Source organism: Chiloscyllium plagiosum, unplaced genomic scaffold, assembly GCF_037043375.1.
Source record: "Chiloscyllium plagiosum isolate Xiang-an unplaced genomic scaffold, Cpla_swu_hap1 HiC_scaffold_2, whole genome shotgun sequence".
Classification (NCBI taxonomy): domain Eukaryota; kingdom Metazoa; phylum Chordata; class Chondrichthyes; order Orectolobiformes; family Hemiscylliidae; genus Chiloscyllium; species Chiloscyllium plagiosum.
The window spans coordinates 63390931-63417017 of NW_028270140.1; the positions used below are offsets into that span (position 1 = coordinate 63390931).

The following is a 26087-nucleotide window of genomic DNA, read 5'->3' on the forward strand; positions in this document are numbered from 1 at the left end:
TGTTAATGAAAGCCAAAACACCATATGCTTTCTGAACAACCCTATCCACTTGGGTGACAACTTTGAGGGATCTATATACTTGAACACTGCCAAGAATCCTGTTTTTAATCCTATATTCAGCATTCAAGTTCAATCTTCCAAAATGCATCAGTTCGCATTTATACAGGTTGAACTCCATCTGCCATTTCTCAGCCCAGCTTTGCATCCTGTCTGTCATGCTGCACCTGTAATAGCCCTCAATACCATCAACAACACCTGCAACCTTTGTGTCGTCTGCAAATTTACTAACCCACCCCTCAATCTCCTCATCCAAGTGAATTATAAAAACTACAAAGCCCAAGGACAGAGCCCTGCGGGACACCACTCAACCTTGACCTCCAGGCAGAATATTTTCCATCTACAAACGCTTTCTGTCAGCCGCCCAATTCTGAATCCAGATAGCCAAATCTCCCTGTATCCCATACCTCCTGACTTTATGAATGAGCCTACCACGGGGAACCTTATCAAATGCCTTGCTGAAGTCCACATCTACTGCTCAACCTTTGTCGACCTGTTCTTGTCTCCTTCTCGAAGGAGAAGAACTCAATAAGATTAGTTAGGCATGACCTGCCCCTCACAAAGACTTGCTGACTGCCTTTAATCATGCTATGCTTTTCCATAAACCATATCCCTCAGCATTCTTTCCAAAACCTTGCTGACCACAGACGTAAGACTGACTGGTCTGTAATTGCCAGGGATTTCCCTATTACCTTTCCTGAAAAGAGGAACAATATTCGCTTCTTTCCAATCCTCTGGTATGACTCCTGTGGAGAGTGAGGAAGCAAAGATCTTCACCAGCGGCTTAGCAACCTCCTTTCTCACTTCCAGGAGCAGCCAAGGATAAACCTGGTCTGGCCCTGAGGACCTATCAATCTTAATGTTCACCAAAATTTCCAACACATCAACTTCATCAATCTTGATCTGTTCAAGCCCATGTCCCAGCTCCTCAAAGTTTTCATTCACAACAAGATCCCTTTTCTGAGTGAAAAATGAGGCAAATAACTCATTTAGGGCTTCCCCTATCTGCTCAGACTCCACACACAAGTTCCCTACGCTATTCCTGATTGGCTCGACCTTCTCCCTGATCAGTCTATTATTTATCATGTATGAGTAAAATGCCTTTGGGTTCTCCCTAATCCTTCCTGCCAAGCCTTTCTCGTGCCCCCCCCACCGGCTCTCCTCAGTCTATTTCTGAGCTCCTTTCTAGTAAGCCTGTAATCCTCTAAAGTTGTGCTAGATCCTTGCTTCCTCCCCCTTACATAAGCTGCGTTCTTCCTTTTGATGAGAAGCTCCACTGTTCTTGTCATCCAAGCTCCTTAATCTTACCCCTGCTTACCTGTCTCAGAGGAACAAATTTGTGCATCACTCGCAACAACTGCTCCTTCAACAGTCTCCACATGTTTGCTGTGCCCTTTCTGTGGAACAATTGCTCCCAGTCTGTACTTCCCAACTCCTGTCTGATAGCGTCATAATTTCCTTTTCCACAATTAAATATCTTCCCTTGGTGACTGTTCCTTTCCCTCTTCAAGGCTATGGTAAATGTGAGGCAGTTGTGGTCACTGTCACCACAGTGGCTCAGTGGTTAGCACTGCTGCCTCGCAGCACCAGGGACCCGGGTTCGATTCCAGCCTCAGGCGACTGACTCCGTGGAGTTTGCACATTTTCCCTGTGTCTGCGTGGGTTTCCTCCGGGTGCTCCAGTTTCCTCCCACAGTCCAAAGATGTGCGGGTCAGGTGAATTGGCCATGCTAAATAGCCCATAGTGATAGGTGCATTAGTAGGGAGTAGGTGAATGGGTCTGGGTGGGTTACTCTTTGAAGGGACTTGTTGGGCCAAAAGGCCTGTTTCCGCACTGTAGGGAATCTAATCTAATCTAATCTGATCTCCCACCAAAATCTGACACCTGTCCTGGCTCATTGCCAAGCACCAAATCCAAACGGTGTCGGCCTGAATAAGGAAAATCTTCTGAACACACCTAACAAAAATGGCTCCATCCAAACCATCTGCACTAAGGAGGTTCCAGTCAATATTGGGAAAGTTGAAGTCATCCATAACAACAACCCTGTTACATATGCATTTTTCCAAAATCTGCTGGCTTATCAGTTCTTCAATCTCTCTACTACTATTAGGGGGTCTGTAGAAAACCCCCAATGAGGTGGCTACTCCCTTGCTGTTCCTAACTTCCACCCATACTGACAAAGTAAATACAACAATGAAATGTCCCCATGGAGCCAGAAACCGCAGGAGCAGGATTCCTGCTGCCAAGCAGGGACATAATTTCCTTTTAATTACAGACATGGATGTAATTGGTGCCATCAATTTTGGTCATGGACATCAAGCCCCTTACTGGCCTCATTACTTTGTGTCTTATGACACAAATGTTCAATAATAGCTCTATGCTCAATCAGAAATATACCATAGTTCAGCTCAGTTAGTTTACGAGGGCAATGTATCATAGTAATTCAGTTCATCTGGCCTCATGGAACTCTATAATGTAATTCTAACAATCAATGTAATTATCAATTCAAATATCAGAACATTGTGCTTTTTAGTTATTCCTTTTATACACAAGGAGCAATTATTAGTTGGATTTTCTGTAAGTTAGCAAGCAGTGATATTTTCACTTGTGGCTTCTTATCTATTTTAAATTAATTATCATGTAATTTATAGTTAAACTATGTTCTGATGGAATGTTTAATTTACCACACTTTGAAGCTTTGGGAATCACAGGTGGCTCATGTCTTATCCAATAAGGAAACAGTAATAGTAAAAAGTATTTTGTTTTGGCCATTCACTAATATCAAATATTATTAAATATTTAGTTTTGTAGGAAGCAAGACCTCATTTACAGTGGTTAAAAATCACACAACACCAGGTTATAGTCCAACAGGTTTAATTGGAAGCACTAGATCTTGGAGCACTGCTCTTTAATCAGGTGGTTGTGGAGAGAACAATTGTAAGACACAGAATTTATAGCAAACGTTTACAGTGATGTAACTGAAATTATACATTGAAAAATACCTTGATTGTCTGTTAAGTCTCTCATCTGTTAGAATTTACAGTGGGTCATCCTTGTTGCTGAATATAAGATAAATAGCTGGATACATCCACGTTTAACTTGCAATTTGGCATCTATATAAATATTTTGCCTTCCTCCTCCCTAACTCCTCCAACTCCACTCTTCATGGACCAATATTGGTTAAATTTAAACATTTTCTCTGAAGCAGTTTATGTGAAATCATGAGTTTTCTACACATGGAACCAAAGAAGTAATTCTCATCCAACAATGATGAAGGAGCGTCACTCCGAAAGCTAGTGTGCTTCCAATTAAACCTGTTGGACTATAACCTGGTGTTATGTGATTTTTATCCTCATCCAACAAAGATTCTTGCACAAGACCTATTACACAAACAGGCTGTCTTCAAGCTGTTCAAAACATCAAAACAACATTTTTTTCTGTCAAAGCAATGTAGTACTGCCCAGAATCAGCTGCACAAGTCTTATTTCCTGCATTACAGTTTTCAGTCTAATTTTGTTCTTGTCAAGATAATTTCACATGCGTTTATATCACAATTACAAGAGATATTAGATAAAATAAAGCCAGCAAGGTACTTACCAAGGCTTAATTTCACAACATCATTTAAAGTTGTTATATTTCCCCCTTGAGTGTGATAAGATCCACCAAATACATAAATGTCCTGTATTTAACAATATTGTCACTGTCATTTCAAACATTTTAACAAAGCAACTGAATTTGCAGAAAATACAACAATAACAATATAATAAAAGTTTAAATCAACCTTATCATGGTGCGGTGTGAAGGTATGGAAACCCCTGCCAGATGATCCTTCACCTTTGACCTCACATTGGCTCCATGTTAATGATACTAAAATAACAAAATGCCATTTATTGACTAATGAATATAAATAGGTTATTATACTTCAGATAGTAGAAAAACAGAAATTTGTAGCACAAGAGGCCATTTAGCCCATTATATATGTGCCAGTTATTTGCTAATGTGCCCGATTAAAGGGCCTTCTAGCTACGGAGACTGTGAAACGGCCCCTCCTTTCCTGCTCAATTACATTGTCGTTGAACTTAAGAACTGAAAGCACAAATGTAGCAGGATGGTTTTCACAATTAAACTTCAATTGTAAATATTTCACTTTAATTGGTTTTAATTTAATCACGAATGCCCGTTGTTATTTGTCAAGACTAACTTAGAGAGACAAATATACTGGCATGCCACATAGTTGTCATCCATCGATGGTTACATTTATTATGGAAGAAACAATGTGACACACTTGCATTCATTTGGTTGAATATTAACAGAAGTGTTCAGTGTTTGACTTAGCACTCTGGAAATTTCAGGTTTGGATTTGTGCTCCCTTCTATGCTTTGTAAAGGACATTGTGTGACAGCCATCTCAGTGTGAATAATCAAAAAGATGCAGGTGAAGTCAAAGCCAGCCAAGGTTCTGCCAGTCAACATCCAGAGACAAATACATCAAGCCCAGTCCACCTCATTCTTCATGATCCCACTCTCTATCCTCTCCTGGAACCGATTTCTATTCTTCCATGCCCCCTACCCAAGTCTTCACTGAACCAATTTTGCCAGCTCTGAGCCTGCATTAAAGAATCCATACTCCTGCTCCTTTCCCTTGTGCCTTAGAGACAAAACAGGGAAAACAGCTGACCTTTCACACAATTAGACAAAGGCACCAGGTCCATACCACCTTGAAATAAATTTAGATATTCTTGTTTGTTAATTACTTTATCCTGAAGGTAGAACATAATTTTAAAACATTTTATGCTATTGAGGATCCATGTACACCAATATATTACAAGAAGGAATGTACCTCAGGCCCACATGAGGCTTGATTCATCTCAAATATAAAACACCAGGATCTCGTCCAATAGGTTTATTTGGAAGTACAAGCTCTCGGAGCACTGCACCTTCATCAAGTAGCTAGTGGGGCAGGATCATAGGATGCAGAATTTATAGTAAAAGATCAAAGTGTCATACAACTGATGCAATGTATTAAACAAACCTGGATTGCTGTTAAGTCTTTAATCACATGCTGCCTGGAAATCAAGCTTTCTCTTTCCGACTAATTAAATCACTCTGTACGCCATGTTGCCCACCCATCTGGGCTCCACAAATTAGCTTCATAAGATTTTATCTTAGGGACTGTCCACGGGCTGCATTTTTGCCCTTGGATCTTAAAACTACTCTGGAGGAAAGAATCACTTTTTAGGATTTTGAATAGGGATAATTTGACAGAGATACATAAAATTATGAAAGAGTTGTATAGAATAATTAATTAATGAGGAACTTCTCCAAAAGCTGAAAGAACTGACGGCAAGACAAATTTAAAGTGATTGGCAAAAGAATTGGAGGCAACATGAGCAATTTTACTTTTTACCATGAATGGTTAAGATTTAGAATATACTGCCAGTAAGGGTACACATAAACCAAACAGCTGTCCTCAAACGGGAATTGAATAACTGAAGAATAAATGTTTGGAAGGATTTGGAAGAGAGGTGGTCACACCGCAGCTCAAGGGACTAGAGGAAAGAAGGGAATGGGTGACCACCAGACAGTCCAGAAAGAACAGGCAAATATTGCAGAAGTCCCCTGGGATGTCACTCACTAACCAGTATTCCATTTTGGAAACTAATGAGTGTGCTGCTACTTGGAGGACTGCAGTCAGGGCCACGTTTCTGACATAACAAGTGGCTTGACTGTACAGTGGGGGGGAGGAAGAAGAAAGGAAGAGCAATAGTGATAGGAGATTCTTTAGTCAGGGGAACAGATAGGTGTTTCTGCGGCCAAAGACATGATTCCAGGATGCTATGTTGCCTCCCTGGTGCCAAGGTCAGGAATGTCACTGAACAGCTGCAGGACACCCAGAAAGGGGAGGGTGATGAGTTAGAGGTTGTGGTACATGTTGGTACCAATGACATGGGCAAAGTGATGAATAAGGTCTTGCATCAAGAATTCAATGAGCTAGGCAGTAGATTAAAAAGCAGGACCTTAATGGTCGTAATCTCGGGATTATTTCTGGTGACATGCTGTAGCAAATATAGAAATAGGAAAACAGAACAGATGAACACATGGCTCAAGAGTTGGTGCAGGACGTAGAATTTTATGTTCCTGGATCACTGGGATAATTTTTGGGGAAGTGGGACATGTGCAAATGGGATGGTCTGCATTTGAACCACATTGGGACCAACATACTAGCAGGTAAGTTTACTAGTGCTGTTGGGAGGAGTTTAAACTAGTCTGGCAGGGGGAGAGAACACACAATATCACTGAAACAGAGACACATCATGCTACAGCAAAGGAAGCAAGTCACAATGAGTTCAGCTATGTTCGGTGTCACGAGAGTTAAGGCAAGGCTGGATGGTCTTTAATGCTAGGAGTATAATAGGTAAAAATGATAAGTTAATGGTGTGGATTGACAAATAGAGGTATGATATTGTCGCCATCACAAAAACATGGTTGAGAGAAGGGCAGGACTGGCAATTCAACATTCTGATGCATAGGATCTTTAGCCGAGACAAAGGAGTGTGTAAAAAGGGTACTGGTGTAGCACTATTATTAAGGATTACTGCAATTACTGCAATAAGGAGAGATTATATCTTCGAAGGGTCCTCAAATGAGACTTTGTGGGTAGAACTTAGGAATGTTAAGGGGCAGCCACTTCACTGGGAGTGTATTATAGGTTCCCAAAGAATCAGTGGGAAATAGAGGAGCAACTATTTAGACAGTTCACAGAGGTGTATAAAAGTAATACAGAGCAACTTCGATTATCCAGCTTTCGATTATCTGAATTTCAGAATATCTGAACAAGATCACAAGTTCCCAACGCTTGGCTAAACTGTGTTATCCGGCATTCGATTATCCGAACATTCAATTATCTGAACAAAATACTCCCTGCCCATGTCATTGGGATAATCGAGGTTGCTTTGTAGTCTGGTAATTATGCCAGGGGATTTCAACTTTCCCAACATAAGTTGAGATAATCGTGCTGTTAAGGGTCTAGAAGGGGTGGACTTCTTGAAATGTATCCAGGGGAGTTTTTTGTATCAATATGTAGAGGGGGGCTACAAAGAATGGCACAGTGCTGGATCTGGTTCTGGGGAAAGGATTCAGTCAATTGTTTGATGTGGCAGTGGGGGAGCATTTTAGTGATTGTAATCACAACTCAACATTGTTCAAATTTGTTCTGGACAAGGAAAAAGATAGCCTGCAAAAGATGGCTTTGGAATGGAGGAAGGCAGGTTTCATTAAAATAAAGCAGGATCTGGCCAGTTGACTGGGAACAGATCCTTGGAGGTCAGGAGCCTACAGCAAAGCAGTAGGGTCATCGAAAAAGGAGCTGGGGAGAATATGGGTCTAACATGTACCCTTTAGAGGGAAATGTAGGAGCAATAAGTTCAGAAAACCCTGGATGTCGAGGCCAATTCCGGACTGGATGGGGAAGAAGGACGGTCTTTCAACAAGTCCATAGGGAGCAATTCAGCTACGGCGCTAGAGGAATACAGGAAGCGTAGGAAGAAACTGAAGAAAGCAATTAGAAAAGCAAAACGCTGGCATGAGAAAGGACTTGCAAAGAGGATTAGGGAGAATCCTAAAATATTTTATAAATACATCAAAGGTAAGGTGTTAAACAGGGGAAGAGTAGGACTCATTTGGGACCAAGGGGTAATTTCAGTGTGAAGCTGCAGGATATTTGAAGGGTGTTAACTGAATATTTCTCTTCAGTCTTCACTCTGGAAAAGGAGAACATAGGTATGGAATTCAGGAAATGGGACAATGAGGAACTTGGATAGTTTGTCATAGGAAGTGGGGAGGTATTGGAGACTCTGTTGGGTTTAAAATGAACTGCATCCCAGGTTGTTATGGGAGGCAAGACAGGAAATTGCAGGGACTCTGACCCATTTTTTAAATTCTTCTCTGGCCATGGGGGAAGTGCCAGAGGACTGGAGGATGGCTAATGTGGTGCCACTTTTCAAGAAAGATGGTAGAACTGAACCAGGAAATTATAGACCAGTGAGTCTCAGTCAGTGGTAGGAAACCACTGGAAAAAATTCTTAAGAAATGCATTAAGACCCACTTGGAAAGACATGGGTTAATTAGTGACAGTCACCATGGCTTTATCAGAGGGAGATCATGCCTAATGAATTTGTTAGAATCTTTTGAAAATTTGATCAAGTGTATGGATGAGGGAAGTTCTTTTGATGTAGTTTATTTGGATTTTAACAAAGATTTTGACAAGATCCCAGATAGGAGACTTATTGAGAAGGTTAAAGCACATGGAATTGTAAAAACTTGGAAAATGGATCAGAAACTAGCCTAGTAATAGGACACAAAGAGTTATGATAAAAAGCTGTTCGGGTGTCAAGAGGTTGGTGGCCAGTGGTGACAACAAGAATCAGTACTAGAATCTTATTGTTTGTTATATACATAAAAGATATCGACGAAAATGTGGGGGAGATCTTAAGCAAATTTGCAGACGACACCAAGATTGGTTGAGTTATTAAAGCAAAGAAGATATAGATAGGTTGGTCAGATGGGCAGACCAGTGGCAGATGTTATTTTACCCTGGTAAGTGCTAGGTGATGCACTTAGAAGAAGAAACAAGATGAGTGAATATTTAATGAATGGCAAGAGCTTAGAGGAACAGAGGGATCTTGGGGTAATTATACACAGATCACTGAAGTTGGCAGAACACTTGAATATGATAGTTAAGAAGGAAATGGGATACTTGCTTTCATCAGTCATGACACAGAATATATTGGCAAGGAGGTAATGTAGTAGTTGTATAGAGCATTTAGTGAGGCCACAGCTGGATACTGTGTGCAGTTCTGGTCACCTCACTACAGGAAGGATGTGATAACAGTAGAGGGTGTACAGAGGAGGTTCACCAGGATGTTGCCTGGGATGAAGAAATTGAGTTATAAAGAGAACTACAGGGAACCTTGATTATCCGAATACCAATTATCCGAAAATCCGAAGGAGATCTCGAGGTCCCGATAGAAACATTACATCAAAGACGTGTTTCCAACAGTCATCATGTATTTTGTTTACAGTGATTAAGCAGGCACCAGCTCCAAATGACTGACCTCCTGCCCTCTCTCTCTCTCCCCACACACTTTCACTGGAGTTCTACAGAGGGGTGTACCCTAAACCTGCCCCCACCTTCCCCAGATAATCTGACCAACATTGTCCTGTATGGGGCAAAAGTGGAACCTGTCAAAAAGTTGCAGCAAAACGTTTTGTGTGTGTGTATGTGTGTTATTTGGATACTTAACCCACAAAGACAATAGCTGCAGTGGCAGCAGCAGACTTGTTGTTGATGTCCAGTCTGGGTGCTCCAGAGAAGGGGTGGGGGGTTCGTGGGGGGGGGGGGGGGGGGGGGGAGCGGGGTTGGCTGGGGTTATAGGGTGGGGAAGCGAGGTTTGGGGGGTGGGGGGCATTGTTGGAAGAGGTTGGGGTCAATGTTGGGGGCAGGGTCTCGCATGCTGTGTGCTGCTGCTAGTTTCCTGAACGGGGAGGAGACTTTAAAAACTCCGAGCCCCAGAGGAAAGGTATTTTATCGATTAACCGAATAATCAATTATCTGAACGAAATAGTGCCCGCTCATTTCGTTCGGATAATCGAGGTTCCCCTGTAGATAGGTTTGGATTGTATTCTTTAGAGGAGAGAAGAGTGAGGGGGGGACATGATTGAGATTATGAGGGATATGGACAAGGTAAATAGAGAGCATCTGTTCCCCTTGGTTGAGAGATCAATCATGAGAGGACATAGTTTTAGGGTAAGAGACAGGAGATTTAATGGGGATTTGGGAAAAAACATTTTCACTCAGTGGGTGGTGGGAATCTAGAATCCACTGCTTGGGAAGGTAGTGGAGACTGGAAACTTAGAACTTGTAAAGAATATTTGGATGAGCACTTGAGATATCATAGCATTCAGTGATATGGAAAAAGTGCAGGAAATTAGGATTAGCGCACTGTTTGTGGTAGCTATGTTGGTGCAGATTCGATGGGATGAAGGGCCTTTTCTGAGTCGTATGAATGTATGAATTTATGATTTGGAAAAAGATGACGTGAGGAGGAATTATCTGGATGAGCTCCATGGATAGAATGGTTTCTTAAAATCATCCTCTGAAATGATAATGCTATTTAGCACTCGGTCACAACAAAGGACTCATTAAAGGATTCAGGATACATTTTAAACTGTTTATACTTGTGGGATGGCAACAGTGATTTTATTCCATTTTAAATTATTTGCTCAGATGGATGACTGTTAAATGCCCTCTGAAATGGCCAACCAACCCACTCTGTTCAAGGACAATTAGGGATGGGCAACAAATGAAGTCCTTGCCAATCTCACTCACATCCTGTGCAGAGTGGAAAGAACATGCTGATGTGGGTTGGTTTAATCAAATAGTTCTGTTGTGTGCAGTAAATTCTACAGATTTCTATACATTTAGAACAAAGAAACAAAGAACAAAACAGCATGGGAATATGCCCTTTGGCCCTCCAAGCCTGCACTTACACATTTTGCCATTCTGTACTAAAACTGTCTTCAAGCATAGGATCTGAACTTTACTATTTCCCTCCTATTCATATATTCACCCAGGTGCTTCTTGAATGCTGTTATTGTGTCTGCTTCCATCACCTCCCCTGGCAGCATGTTCCAGGCACTCATTGCCCTTTGAACATCTCTTTTAAACATTTCCGCCCCCCACCACACCTTGAACCAGTATCCCCTAATAATTCACCTCTCCATCCTGAGAAAAAGCCTCATACTTTCCACTCTATCCATGCCATTCACAATCTTATCCAATTATTCACTTCTATCAGATCACCCTTCAACCTCCTGTGTTCCAGTGAAAACAAACCCAGTCTATCCAAACTTTCTTCATAGTTAAAATCCCCCATAGCAGGGAATGTCCAGGCAAACCTTTTCTGTACCCTCTCCAAATCATCCACATCATTAGTGTGGCCTAACTAAAGTTTTATACAGTTGCACCATAACGTGCCTATCCTTATACTGACTGCCCCATCCAATGAAGGCAAACATGCCATGGGCCTTGTTTTACTACCTTATTCACCTGCACTGCCACTTTCAGTGATCTGTGAACTTGTGCACCCAGATCCCTCTGCATATCAATACTCCTAAGAGTTCTGCTATTTACTGTGTAATTTCCACCTGTACTTGAACTTTCAAAATGTTCACCTCACCTCCAGATTAAACTCCATCTGCCATTTTTCTGCCCATGCCTCCAACTGGTCTATACCCTGTGACAATCCTCCCCACTATCCGCAACACCAGCAATCTTTGCATTGTCTGAAAACTTACTAATTAGCACAGCCATGTTTTTCTCCAAATTATTTATGTAGACCACAAGCAGCAGAGGTCCCAGCACTGATCCCTGTGGAACACCCACAACTCACAACCCTCCATTTCGAACAGTATCCTTCCTTCCATCACTACTCTCTGTCTCCTGTGACTCAGCCAGTTCTGTATCCATCTTGCTAGCTCACCCTTAATACCATGTGACTTCACCTTTTGTACCAGTCTGCCATGAGAGACCTTGTCAAAGGCTTTACTGAAGTCCATGTCGACAACATCAATTGCTTTTCCCTCATCAATCATCTTCTCCACCTCCTCAAAAAAACTCAATCAAGTTAGTGAGGCACAACATCCCCTGCACAAAACCCTGCTGTCTATCACTAATAAGTCCATTTGCTCCTAAATGTGTTTCAATTTTGTCCCTGAGAATCTTTTCCAATAATTTCCCTACCACCAACGTGAGGCTCACAGGCCTGTAGTTTCCTGGATTATCCCTGCCCTCCTTCTTAAACAGTGGGACAACATTGGCTATTCTCCTGGCTTCTGGGACCTCACCTGTGGCCAATGAGAAGAGAAATATTTATGCCAATGCTCCAGCTATTTGTTCTTTTGCCTCCCTCACTATTCTGGGATAATTACCATCAGGATCAGGGACTTATCTACCTTAAGACTTTTTAAGATGCACATCACCTCTTCCTTTCTAACAGCAACTTGGTTTAGAGATTCAACACTACCTTCGCTGAGACCATCCTCCATCAATTACTTCTCTTTGGTGAATACCAACAGAAAGTATTCGTTTAGGATCTCACCTACCTCTTCTGACTCCACACATAAGAGTCCTTCCTTTGTCCTTGAGAGGGCCAACCCTTTCACTACCTACCCTCTTGCATTTTATATTTGTTTAAAAAGCCTTGGGATTCTCCTTTATCAAATTTGCAAACAAGTTTTCATTACTCCTTTTAGTCTTTCTTTTTCCTTGTTTAAATTCTTTCCTACTTTCTTCACATACTTCATGGGCTTTGTCAGTTCCCATCTTCCTAGATTTTCCTTCTTCTTTTTGAGCTGAAAATGTGTTGCTGGAAAAGCGCAGCAGGTCAGGCAGCATCCAAGGAACAGGAGAATCGACGTTTTGGGCATAAGCCCTTCTTCAGGAAGAAGGGCTTATGCCCGAAACGTCGATTCTCCTGTTCCTTGGATGCTGCCTGACCTGCTGCGCTTTTCCAGCAACACATTTTCAGCTCTGATCTCCAGCATCTGCAGCCCTCACTTTTTTTCTTCTTCTTTTTGACCAAGGTCATAACATCTCTGGTCATTCAGGTTCATATAACGTATCATACCTATCCTTCATTCTTGCAGGAACTCTTATCACCTGCCGTTTGAAATACTCCCACATGTCCAATATGGATTTCCTCTCAAAGTAGCCTCCAGTCAAAATTCTCCATTCCTGCCGAGATCATCATCCCCCAAATTAGCACCTGTTTAACTGCTGTTATCCCTATACATGAATACCTTAAAACTCAACATAATATGGTCACTACTCGTGAAATGCTCTCTGACTAAAACTTCACTCACTTGGCTGGACTCATTTCCCAAAACCAGGTCCAGTATAACACCTTCCCTGGTTGGACTGTTTACATTCTGAGTCAAGAAACCCTCCTGAATGGTCCTTACAAATTCTGCCCTATCCTAGCATGAAGCGAGTCCTCGTTAATACAGGGCAAGTTAAAATCAATCACCACAACAACCCTGCTGAATTTACAACTTTTCAAAACCTGCCTGCATATTCTCTCCCCTATCTCTTGCTTGCTGTTCGGAGGCCTGTACTATACCCCCAACGTTGTGATTTCACTTTTCCTATTCCTCACTGCATGAATCCTCTGATGTATCTTCTCTCAGTACAGCTGTGAGATACTCCTTTACCAGTAATGCAACTCCCCCATCACTTTCACATTGCCTTCTATCACACCTGAGATGTTTAAATCCTGAAACATTCAGCTGCTGATCCTGTCCCTCTTTCAGCTAAGTCTCCATAATTGTACTAATGTCATAGTTCCAAGTATTAACCAAAGCTCTAAGTTCATCTACCTTGCCTAACACACTCCTCGCATTGAAACACATGCATTTCAGACCACGTCCCCTGCTCTTTGCAGCAGCACTTGCCTGACTGTTGTTATTCTTAGTCAAGTTTGTCTTGGTTTCTACATATACCTTAATTTCTGCATCTACTGCCCTACTCTGGTTCCCATTTCCCTTCCACACTAGCTTAAACCCTCCCCAACCACTCTGCCAAAAAACTGTTGCTGTTTACCACCCCCCCCCCCCCAACTCCGAGGACATCAGTCCTGGCCCTGCCTAGGTGTAACCCATCCAGTTTGTGCAAGTCCCACCTCCCCCAGAACTGGTCCCAATGCCCCATGAATCTGAAACCTTCCAACTCACGCCATCTTTTCAGCCATGTGTTCATCCTATATATCCTGCTATTTCTACTCTGATTAGCTCATGGCACTGGTAGTAATCCTGAGATAACTACCTTTGAGATCCTACATTTCTATTTTCTTCCTAGTTCTTATTGATTTATTTGCATGCAATAGGTATTATGAAGGCTCGGAGCTTTTTGTCAATAAATTGAAGTATAGTGAGACCACACACTTGTTATGGAAAGGATATGTGGTTTCACAAACCATAAGAAAGAAATATTATATTATGGATATAGTACCTGGTACAATGAAATAAATTTTATTAAATGAAAATAAAGGATTAAGTTAAATACCTGTATCAAGCACATGGATATCCTTAAAATATAAATTCTCACACGCAGTGCCCCCAAATAAATAGAGAAATTCTCCAACTGCAGCAAAGGTGTGGGCATACCTTTAAAAAATGTGAATATTTAGTTATTGTTATCTAACAAAAATTCAAGGAAATTTAAAAATGTTTTTGAAATGAGGCTAACAATCCTCACACAATGCAAATTAAGTTTTACAGAAGGATCTCCAGACAATTCCTGCTTTTTATATCTCAGCAATTTTAGAACCATGTCAAAATGCTCCACATAACACTATAAATACTGTTTTGTAAAGCATTAGAAAAATGGCATGTTCTCTAAGATGTATAACTGAAGGTCTATTGCTGGGGCAGAATGGTTTCTTACTTAGGTGCAACTAATGTATTCCAAACTAATCAAGAGAACCACTTTGAGATCTTCAGTCTCGTGATAAATATGTAAATCCAAATAATTTCCTTCATAAGAACAAAGATGATCCTGACATTCAGTCAAATGATTTTAACTCAAGTAATGATAAGTTCATCTGAGTATTTTACCAACTGTTATTGTGTAAGGTACATCATCAGGGGTATTGTAGTTTACTGCTTACGCTGAATGATTACTAATCCAGAGGCTCCAACTAATGGTGCACATATGAGTTCAAATTGGAATTTAAATTTAACTCATTGAATAAATCTGCAATAAAACTTAGGCCCAGATTTTTGCAATGACATCGACCATCTCTACCTTGGCTAAAATGCTGGAAGAGGTCCTGTCTCCAAGTTTGACAATTCCCATTTTGCAACAGTGAACTTAGGAGTCGATGTGGTTCATGCATGCAGGATTTATAGAGGAACTTAGATGATCAGCAGCCTCCATTGAAGTTGGATTTTGGACTCTTCATGTTTCAATAAGATCTAAGGGGTACAGACTCAACCTGTCTAGCCTTTCCTTATAAGACAATCCCTTCTTCCCTCAGCTGGGTGATCGTTCTGCACTGTTTCCAATGCAATAATAACCTTTCTTAAATAAGGAGACCAAAACTGTACAGGATACTCCAGATGAGGTCTATCAAATACTTCCATCCCCAATGTGTCTACGCTTTCCAATCAAACTGTTCAAAGATGGCATTACATTCCTCTGGAGCAGTGGGACTTGAACACAGACCTCCCAGTCCAGGGGTAGGGACACTACCACTGCCACAAGACCCCTAAAGGACAATCCTTCATGATTAGCTTGGCCACTGCACTGAACCCACTGAATCCACACAGTGGGTGTCACTTTGCAAAGCAAACCCAGCCATTTAGCCAACTGAACTAAACCGGCTTCTATTACTGATTTCCCATGCACAAAGCCATGTTGACTCTCCCTAATCAGTCCTTGCCTTTACAAATACGTGTAAATCCTGTCCCTCAGGATTCCCTCTAAAAACTTGCCCACCACTGATGTCAAACTCACCAGTCTATAGTTCCCTGGCTTTTTCTTGCCACCCTTTTTAAACAGTGGCACCACATTGTGGGCGGCACGGTGGCACAGTGGTTAGCACTGCTGCCTCACAGCGCCTGAGACCCGGGTTCAATTCCCGCCTCAGGCGACTGACTGTGTGGAGTTTGCACGTTCTCCCTGTGTCTGCGTGGGTTTCCTCCGGGTGCTCCGGTTTCCTCCCACAGTCCAAAAGATGTGCAGGGTCAGGTGAATTGGCCATGCTAAAATTGCCCGTAGTGTTAGGTAAGGGGTAAATGTAGGGGTATGGGTGGGTTTCGCTTCGGCGGGTCGGTGTGGACTTGTTGGGCCGAAGGGCCTGTTTCCACACTGTAATGTAATCTAATCTAATCTAATTGCAAAGGAAGTTGCGACATTGGCAACACCACCTCGAGACACCCACATTCTAAGCACTGGAGTGGGAGCTAACGCAAGATCAGCTTACTACCATGTAAGCCGAAACTGCTGCCACCGTGATTGTGGATTACACTGTGCAAACCTTCATGGAGGATGTCACAGCAGAACTGCAATCTGTCCTCCAACACATTATTAAATATCCTGAGGAAACACCCCAAAAGTAACATTGTCTTCCTAGGAGCTAAAACTGATTTCTCTCTCAGGGAATCAGCACCATCCTATCACCACCACCACACTACGAATGCCCTTGCTTAAGCCAATCAGCTCATCACGGTTTGGTGCTTCCCATGGCTGAGATGATGTAGACCACACTTGGGCCATAGCTGTCTGCAGTATCCCCCATTTAAAGGTTTAAACATTTAAACCATTTAAACATAAAGGTTTATTGTTCCAGAATCCCAACACTTAACTGCAGTGTAGTGCTGGGATTAATGAAGAACAGGAGCATCTGATATCACAGCTGCATTCGAACAATGCTCCATAGATGTTACGAGACACTTGCATTCTTTTATACTGAAAATCAAAAGTCACACTGGAGCCAAAAGTTGTGTAAACATCTGCCATTTGTGTTATGAATCAGTTAAGTAAGATTTATCACTCGGCCAACAGAATGGGCTAAATACTTAGATTAATGATCCTGTACACCCCTGTAAGATGCCGTGTCAGCTTCCCATTGGCACCCTGTCTGATTTATCACAAAACAAATCATTGTGTACAGTGTCTCATGTATTTACATATATTTATGTGAAAATTTTTCACATCAAAACAGAGGAAAATTCTATTAGGCTTTAAGAGCCACAGGAAAATGAGTCAGCTACGCCTGTCAGTTTTCATGGTATTCGATCTGCAAATATTTTTCCCTCCTTCTCTCCTGAATAGAGATTTTTGTTTAAACATTGTTCCACAGGCACTAGCATATTTCGTTGAGATAAGCATTCGACTTGGGCACTCTAAAGCAGCAAGTCTTTACATGTTGAAGGCAGACTTCCCAGATTCTGCCTTAAGCCCTGCCATAGTCAAAATGGAAATGAGAAGTGATAAGCCACAGTGGCCCGCTACTGTGCAGTGATGTAAGCTGTGTCTTTGCTGCCAGAAAAAGGCTAATCCTACTCCCTAGTATGTGCATAGCCATGTTTCTCAAGCTCGAGATCAAGCCTTTGCTGTCAGTAATATTTAGTTGGAAGCTCCAAACATCCTGTAAACACTGGACAGTAAGTCTAACATGAGCTAAATATTTTATTGAAGCAATTAACTGGAGTGCTTTAAAGATATAGGCTGAATTTTTGACACCCTCCCATCCCCCTGAAATTCATGAAATCCTGTTTGAGAGACAGGGGTGTCAGCCAAAATTATCAATTTCAAGATGCCAATTCTAGCACCTGTAATAATCATCAGAGCAGATAGATAGCCGGACTGGAATCCTGCTCTTCTCTCCATTGAAGCCAATTAAAACCATTAAAAAGCTAGCTGAGAGTTTGACAACTCTTGAAATCTAAACTTTTTAAGGGTCACATGATTATTCATAAATTAAAACAGAAATTACTGCAAAAACTCAGCAGGTCTGGCAGCATCTGGGAGAGAAAGCAGAATTATTGTTTCGAGTCCAGTGACCTTTCATCAGTATAGCATAATTATTCATTTTTCAGGATGTGGAAGTGCCGGTGTTGGACTGGGGTGGACTTTTTAACTTCATTTTTTCAGAAATGAGTTATCTGCAAAAGAAGTAGGTAGAGACAGGAGTCGATCATGAGCATCCCAAGAAATCATTAGGTGGTTAGCACTTAAAGAAGGATGTGAACTGCTAAGGGGGCAACCTTTATGCGGATAACCGGCAGGAAGAGTAGCCACTCAGCATTTGGGTATTACCCCAGCATCATGGGAGAGAACAGCAGGGGCCAAGGCTACCAAAGACAGTTGAACAGCCATTTGTCCAGATTTGCTGCAGCTGGCAATGGGGACACAATTGTTAGGTTTTGCAATCCACTGGCAAACTGGGGCAACTCTCTCACAGGAAGGACAACACCATGGGCATCGGGAGTGCACAGAAGAGAGATGGGGCAAGGTGTCATTGGAAGCAAGGTGTCATCACACAATCCTCTGCCAAGTGTAGAGCTGTCTGAAGATGACTGAGATATAGCTCTGCAGCTAACTTTGAATCTTTAGGCAGATAGCTGCAGGCACCTCTGACCTTGTTTCTAAAATCCTTGCACTTCATAGTTACATGTTACATGCTGGCCAGACCAGGTAAGGATGGCAGATTTCCTTCCCTACAGAGAGATTAATGAACTAGATGAGTTTTTTATGACATAGATGAAAGTTTCACGGCACCATTACTGAGATTAGTTTACATTCCAAATTTATTAACAGAATATAAATTCTATCAATTGGGATGGTGGAGTTTGATTTTGTATCTCAGGGTGTTAGGCTGGACCTCTGGATTACTAGTTTAGTGACAATACAACTGGACTAATATCTCCACTAAGGAACCATTAACAGCTCTGTACAACCATTTTTTACTCTGCTGAAGTATTAATCATTTTTACTTAAGTCTTTCAGCCAAGTTTTCTCTTCCATCATCATCTGTCCAGTGCTGTGTAGGTTGGCCCAAACATTAAACCCTCCAATCTCTTAATACTGCATTTCATTCAAGTCTTCATTAATATTTTTTGCATTCATATTTGCATACTACCCACCTGCTCTAAGTGATTCAATCTGATCAGTAGTTTCTCTCTTGCCTTGACTTGGACAGCCTTCAGTGATGTTTGTAGTATCTAGTTCTTTATTAATTTCTGGCTCAATGTCTGGTTCATCTATATGTGTGCCTGATTGCTATCTTTGATCAATAAAAATAATATGATTCTACATAATGTGCCTTCTGAAGTATGTACAAAGTAAGACCTCTATTGATTATTATCTTTGCAGGCTGTTACTCTTTCTCTGCCTTGGTCGCTTTCCCATAAATATTTACCTTCCATAAATATGAGTAAGTTCCTGGTCCTCTACCCATCATTTTTGCTAAGACTGCTCCTTGTCTTAAGCAAGATGATAATCCTGTTCTTTTAGCCCTGGCAATAATCCTTTTGGTAGAATGGGAAACTGTGTTTGGAGATTTCTGCCCACCATGCCCATTAGATAGTACCAATCCACATTGTAATGGAGTAGACATAGTGAAGTGGACATGTATCTGAACAGTGCAAATCATTCTTCTTCAATAATGCTTTGATGGTTCTGGTACCTTTTTGGAGACTTCAAGGAATCATTAAGTATCCAGCATGTAAGCAGCATTCAGGAATTCATTAATGCCTCTTGATTTTGCAGGTCTGCCATTATCCCCTGGTTGCTAATAATGTGCATTGGCAAAAGAAAATAGACATTTAGGAGAATACTTTTGGACAACATAATTGAATTTTCATCCGCTCAGGCCATTGGATGAATTGCTCTTCCTCTTGTATAATTAAATTGAGCTAAGTCTAAGTTCTATTAAGTTTATGAATTGAAACTATACCAGAGTATCATTCTGCAAACTTCAGAACAGGAGAAATGACACCCAGTTGGTGCTTTCTTCCACATGTCATTGAAGTTACTTTATTCATGGCCTTTTTAAAAAATTCACTCAGGAAATCTGGGCACGTGTGCTCAGTTGCCCTTGAGAAGTTGTTGATGAGCTGCCTTCTTGTACTGCTGCAGCTTACTTGGTGTAGGTACACCCACATTATTATTGGTGGTGGTGGGGGGGGGGAATTCCAACATTTTAACCCTGCAATGCTGAAGGAAAAGTGATATATTTACACTTCAGAATGATGAGTAGCTTGGAGGGGAATTTGCAGGTGGTGGTGTTCCCAAGTATCTGCTGCCATGGTCCTTCTAAATGGTAGTGGTTGTGGGTTTAGGAGTTGGTACCTAAGAAGCTTTGATGAGTTTTGCAGTGCATCTTGTAGAGTGTAGACATTGCTGTTTCTGAGCATTAGTGATGGAGGGAGTGAATGTTTTTGGGTGTGGTATAAATCAAATGGGATGCTTTGCCCTGGATGATGTTAAACTTTTTCAATGTTGTGGAATCTTTACTCATTCAGAAAGTATTTAATCACACTACTAACTTGCACCTTGTACATGGTGGACAGGCTTTTGGCAGTCAGAAGGTGAGTGACTCATCATTGGATTCCTTGCTTCTGACTTGTTCTAGTAGCCACAGTATTTATTTGGCTATTCCAGTTCAATGTCTGCGCAATGGTAACCATCAGGATGTTGAGAGTGGAAGATTCAGTAATAGTAATCCCAATGAATTTCAAGAGATGATGGTTAGATTCTCTATTTTTGGAGATATTCATTGCCTGGCACTTGAAAGACACAAATGTTATTTGCCACTTGTTACTTCCAGGAGATAGTGAAGACTGCAGATGTTGGAGAGTCAGAGTCAATAAAGTGTGATGCTGGAAAAAGCACAGCAGGTCAGGTAGCATCCGAGAAGCAAGAGAGTCGATGTTTTAGACAGGACCCTTCATCAGGACTGGGGAGGGGGAAGGGGGCTGAGAAATGGGGGGGGTGTGGGGCTGGGGGAAATTTAGGTGGGATGGCGATAGATGGATGTAGGTAGGTGGTGATTGTGTTAGGTCAGTGGGAAGGGTGGAGGAGATAGGTGGAAAGGAAGATGAAAGGTCAAGAGGTAGTGCCAAGTCGGAGGGTTCGATCTGGAATAGGGTGGGGAGTGGGGAGATTTGGAAATTGGTGAATTCAATGTTGAGGCCATGTGGTTGTAGGCTCCTGAGGCAGAAATTGAGGTGTTCTTCCTCCAGTTTGCTGGTGACCTTGTTTAAGTGGTAGAGGAGGACCAGAATGGACATGTCATCGGGAAGTGGGTGGAGGAGTTGAAATGATTGGCCACCAGAGGGTGGGGTTGGTAGGTGCGTACAAACCAGAGATGTTCCCTGAACCATTCTGCGAGTTTGCGTTCGGTCTTGTTACCTAGATATTTTCCAGGTGGCGTTACGTTTGGCTATGGACTGTTTTAGTATCTCATGAGTCACAAATAGGGTTGAACACTGTGCAGTAATCAGCAAATATCCCCACTTCTGACCTTATGATATATGAATGGTCATTAATGATGTTGCTGAAGATGATTGGGCTTAGGACATTATCATTAGGAATCCTTGGAGAGATGACCCAGAGCTAAGATGACTAATCTCCAACAGCCACAAATATCTTACTTTATGCTTAATATTTCTCAAACCAGCAGAGAGATTTCTTCCTTATTCCCATTGACACCTGGTTTTCCTAGCGCTTCTTCATGCCATACTTGGTCAAATGCAGCCTTCAATTCAGCTCTTTTGTCCATATTTGAACAATCTGAGGGACCCTGATACAGCCAGAATGGAACATCAATGAGCAGGTTATAGCTAAACGAGTGCTGTTTGATGGCACTGTTGATGTCACCTTCCATCACTTAGCTCATGATTGAGAGTAGGCTGAGGGGGCAGTAAATGGCCTGGGTTGGATTTGTCCTGCTTCTTGTTATAGGACATACCTGGGCAATGTTCCACATTGTTGGGCAGATACTTGTGGTGTAGCTGTACTGGAACAGCTTGTCTGGAGCACATATCTTCAATACTATTGCTGGAATATTGACAGCACCACAGCCTTTGTGGTATTCAGTGCTTCCATCCATTTACTCGAATTGGTTGAAAACTGGTAACTGTAACCTTTTGAGGAGGCTGAGATGAATCATCCACTCGGCACTTCTGGCTGAAGATTGTTACAAATGGTTCAGCCTCAACTTTGCACTGATGTACTGGCCTCCTCCATCGTTGAGGATAGGAATGTTTGTGGAACATCTTCCTCCAGTGAGTTATTGAGTTGTCCATCATAATTCACAACTGGATCTCGCAGGACTTTGGAGCTTAGATATGAGCCATTGGTGTCAGTGCATTGTTCCATATTCAAGAACTCAGTGGCCAACCTAAATGAGTATGCTACTACCCTCACAGACTTCATCAGTAAGTGTCTCGAGGACTGTGAGATTAAAAAAAAAGTTAATCTGAGTGTTCCCCAGATAGAATTACAGATGAACCAGGAGATCCTTTTCCTACTGAAGTCTAAGTCTGAGTCTTCAGGTTAGGTGATCCTGACTTTTACAGCAAAGCTATCAGAGATGCCAAGAGACAATACTGGACTAAATAAGACTACTAGACTAACCACATGAAGACAGGTCGCTTGTAGCAAGGCTTGTATGGTATAATAGGCTACAAAACAACTTTGAGCAGGCCAGATGGATTAGCCAAGGGAAATGCAAAGTTTCAGGAATAGGGTAGGGGGAAGCTCTTCAAAGGGTCAGTGTGTACTTGATGGGTCAAATAGCCTGTTCCACACTAGTAATTCTGTGAGTAGAATTGCTGGCAACAATGCATCCCTCAGCAATAAGCTCAATGTATTATATGGTCATTTTGAATAGAAGGTCAGTGAAATTACGTCACCTGCCCTGACAGCATCGGTTGCACCCGCACCTACAGTCACAGCCACACATGTGACTTCTTGAGAGTGAACCTATGGAAAGCAACTGGCTCAGATGGAGTCCCCAGCCATACACTCAGATCCTGAGCAGACCAGCTTTGGGTGGCATGGTGGCACAGTGGTTAGCACTGTTGCCTCACAGCGCCAGAGACCCGGGTTCAATTCCCGCCTCAGGCGACTGACTTTGTGGAGTTTGCAGATTCCCCCCGTGTCTGCGTGGGTTTCCTCCGGGTGCTCCGGTTTCCTCCCACAGTCCAAAAATGTGCAGGTTAGGTGAATTGGCCACACTAAATTGCCCATAGTGTAAGGTAAATGTAGGGGGATGGGTCTAGGTGCGTTGCGCTTCGGCCAGTCGGTGTGGACTTGTTGGGCCGAAGGGCCTGTTTCCACACTAAGTAAGAATCTAATCCAAAAAAACCACTCCTTCCTCTGATTTGAGGTTCTCGCCGGCTTCAAGAAGACCATTATTATCCCAGTGCCAAAGAAAGGTCAGGCAGGGTGCCTTAATGGCATCCATCATTTTGAAGTACTTTGAAAGATTGGTAATGCACACATCAACTCAAGCCTTTCAGATTGCCTTGAATCACTATAATTCACCTATCATCACAACAGGCTGACGGCAGAAGCCATCTCCCTGGCCATACACTCATCTCTGGAACATCTGGATAACAAGGACACCTATGCCAGGCTCCTATTTATTGAATTTGGCTCCAAAGTCAACACCATAATCCCAGTCAAACTCATCTTCATACTCAGAGACCTAGGACTGCTCTTGCCTCTGGAACTAGATCCTCAACTTCCTTACCTACAGACTGCAAACAGTAAGAATGGTGACAACACCTCCTCCACAGTAATCCTCAACAATGGTGTCCCACAAGGCTGCGTACTTAGCCCCTTACTAATCTCCTTACACACACATAACTGTGTGGCCAAATTTTGCTCTAACTCCATATACAGGTTTGCTGATAACACCACTGTTGTGCTTTGGATCTTACTCAACGACGAGGCCTGGTGTAAAAACAACAATCTCTCCCTTAATGTCAGCAAAACAAAGGAGCTAGTCATTAACTTCAGGAAGCAGAGTGCAGGACATGCCCCTGTCTGTATCAATGGTGCTGAAGTGGAGGTGGTCAAGAGCTTCAAGTTCCTAGAAGCAAATATCACCAACAATCTGTCCTGGTCCATCCACATTGACATTATGGTCAAAAAAGCCTCTATTTCCTCTGAAGGCTAATGAAGGCAATGACTCTTATCAATTTTTATACATGCACCATAGAAAGTTGCCATACCAAGTCCATGCATCAGGACTTGGTATGGCAACTGCTCTGCCCAATATATCAAGAAATTAAAGAGACTACTGAGAGATAGGCTATGAGACTGGTTAGAATTGAGGTTCACAAGGAGGAGATGTTAGAAATTCTGGGAAGTGTGTAAATAGATAAAGCCGTGGGCTGAATGGGATTTATCCTAGGATTCTCTGGGAAGCCAGGGACGAGATTGCCGAGACTTAGGTTTTGATTTTTATAGAACATAGAAAAATACAGTGCAGTACAGGCCCTTTGGCCCTCGATGTTGCGCCGATCCAAGCCCACTTAACCTACACTAGCCCACTATCCTCCATATGCCTATCCAATGCCCGTTTAAATGCCCATAAAGAGGGAGAGTCCACCACTGCTACTGGCAGGGCATTCCATGAACTCACGACTCGCTGAGTAAAGAATCTACCCCTAACATCTGTCCTATACCTACCACCCCTTAATTTAAAGCTATGTTCCCTCATAATAGCTGACTCCATACGTGGAAAAAGGTTCTCATGGTCAACCCTATCTAAATCCCTAATCATCTTGTACATTTTGTCTGGACTGCAAGAAGGTGGAAGTTTTACCTTGGCACATCTTAAAGTGGCTAATTTTTCTTGTCCCCTGTGGACATAGATTATCTCCACCACTTTGCACCTCCTCCAACACAACCTCCAGTGCGTCATCCAAGAAACATGGAGCCCACCATAAATTTTAATAAATGATAAACATGAGTCATGCCTTCAAAATGTAACAGATCCAGGAGCCCCAGGTGAATTAGCAGCTGTTGCATTTTGTGACTAACAAGAATTTGACACCGAAAGTGACAGATGGCAGCAAGATTAATTTTCAGATTACGTTCTAATACTCATGAGCAACACAGTTAATGTGCCACAACAATGGGTGCTGAAATAATACATAAAATTCACAACTTTTTTTGCTCAGGAAAATATTAAATATATATAATTCCCTATTAATCATGTGTAATTTATACTTTGCAAAAGGATTACCGAATTTACTTAAAATCATAACTAATTCATAGATTTAATTTTAATATCTATTATCCTGTAAACACTGAAGGCAAATTTTATAATTCATTGGTTTATTGTATTTACACAAAAGCTACTAACATACAATGGAGCTCGACTCATTAAGGAGCTCTACAATATTTTAAGATAATATGGACTTTAATACTTCATTGATAAATTTTATGATTGCATTAATTAATCCTCAAAGGAAGTCTTGGATTATATTTAAAATTGTTAATTTTTTTACAATTGCTTATGAATAGAAAACATTTAGAACAATTCTTAAACATAAATTTTAAAAACTTTTGAGCATTGATTTATAAATCAAATGGAATTTTGGCCTTTATTGCTGGCGCAGTGGAGCCTAAAATTAGGGAACTGTTGTTACAGCTGTATAAGATGTTGGTGAGGCCACACTGGTAATATTGGGAGAAAGTGAAGACTGCAAATGCTGGAGATCAGAGTCGAGAGTGTGGTGCTGGAAAAGCATAGCAGATCAGGCAGCATCCAAGGAGGAGAATCAATGTTTCAGGCAAGAGCGCTTCATCATGAATTCCTGATGAAGGGCTCTTGCCGAAACATCGATTCTCCTGCTCCTTGGATGCTGCCTGACCTGCTGTGCTTTGCCAGTACCACACTCCACACTGGTAATATTGTCTAGAGAGAAAGTGAGGGCTGCAGATGCTGGAGATCAGAGCTGAAAATGTGTTGCTGGAAAAGCGCAGCAGGTCAGGCAGCATCCAAGGAACAGGAGAATCGACGTTTCGGGCATAAGCCCTTCTCTTCAGGAATGGTAATATTGTCTACCTCCTCATCTTTGGAGTTAAGAAAAGATGGACTAACATTGAAGGCAATTCAGAAGCGATTCACTTGGCTAATTCCTAGCATGAAAGGATTGACATATCAAGAATGATTAAGCAGGTTAGACCTTTGTTCATTAGAGTTTAGAAGAATAAACAGTGTGCTTCTTGAAATGTACAAGATTCTGAGATGGTTTGACAGGGTAGTTTCTGAGAACATATTTCCATTGAGGGGAAATTTAAAATTAAGAGTCATGGTTACATGATAACAGGATACTCATTTAAAAATGAGATGCGAAGGATTTTTTTTCTCACAGAGGATAGTGAATATGTAGGGATTCAGTTAGCTCAGGTAGCTGGTTAGCAATGCAGACTGACACCATAATGTG

At 41.8% G+C, this 26087-nt stretch overlaps 1 protein-coding gene across 1 annotated transcript in view; it reads right to left on the reverse strand.

Annotated features, from left to right (window-relative positions):
- Positions 1-26087, reverse strand: part of LOC122561689 (kelch domain-containing protein 3) — a 218239-nt gene that overhangs the window by 144859 nt on the left and 47293 nt on the right. Inside the window, exons 10-12 of the mRNA XM_043713698.2 lie at positions 14176-14276; positions 3839-3924; positions 3655-3736 (exon numbers count right to left, since the gene is read on the reverse strand). Coding sequence (XP_043569633.2) covers positions 3655-3736; positions 3839-3924; positions 14176-14276 — 269 coding nt within the window. The remainder of the gene's footprint in view (positions 1-3654; positions 3737-3838; positions 3925-14175; positions 14277-26087) is intronic.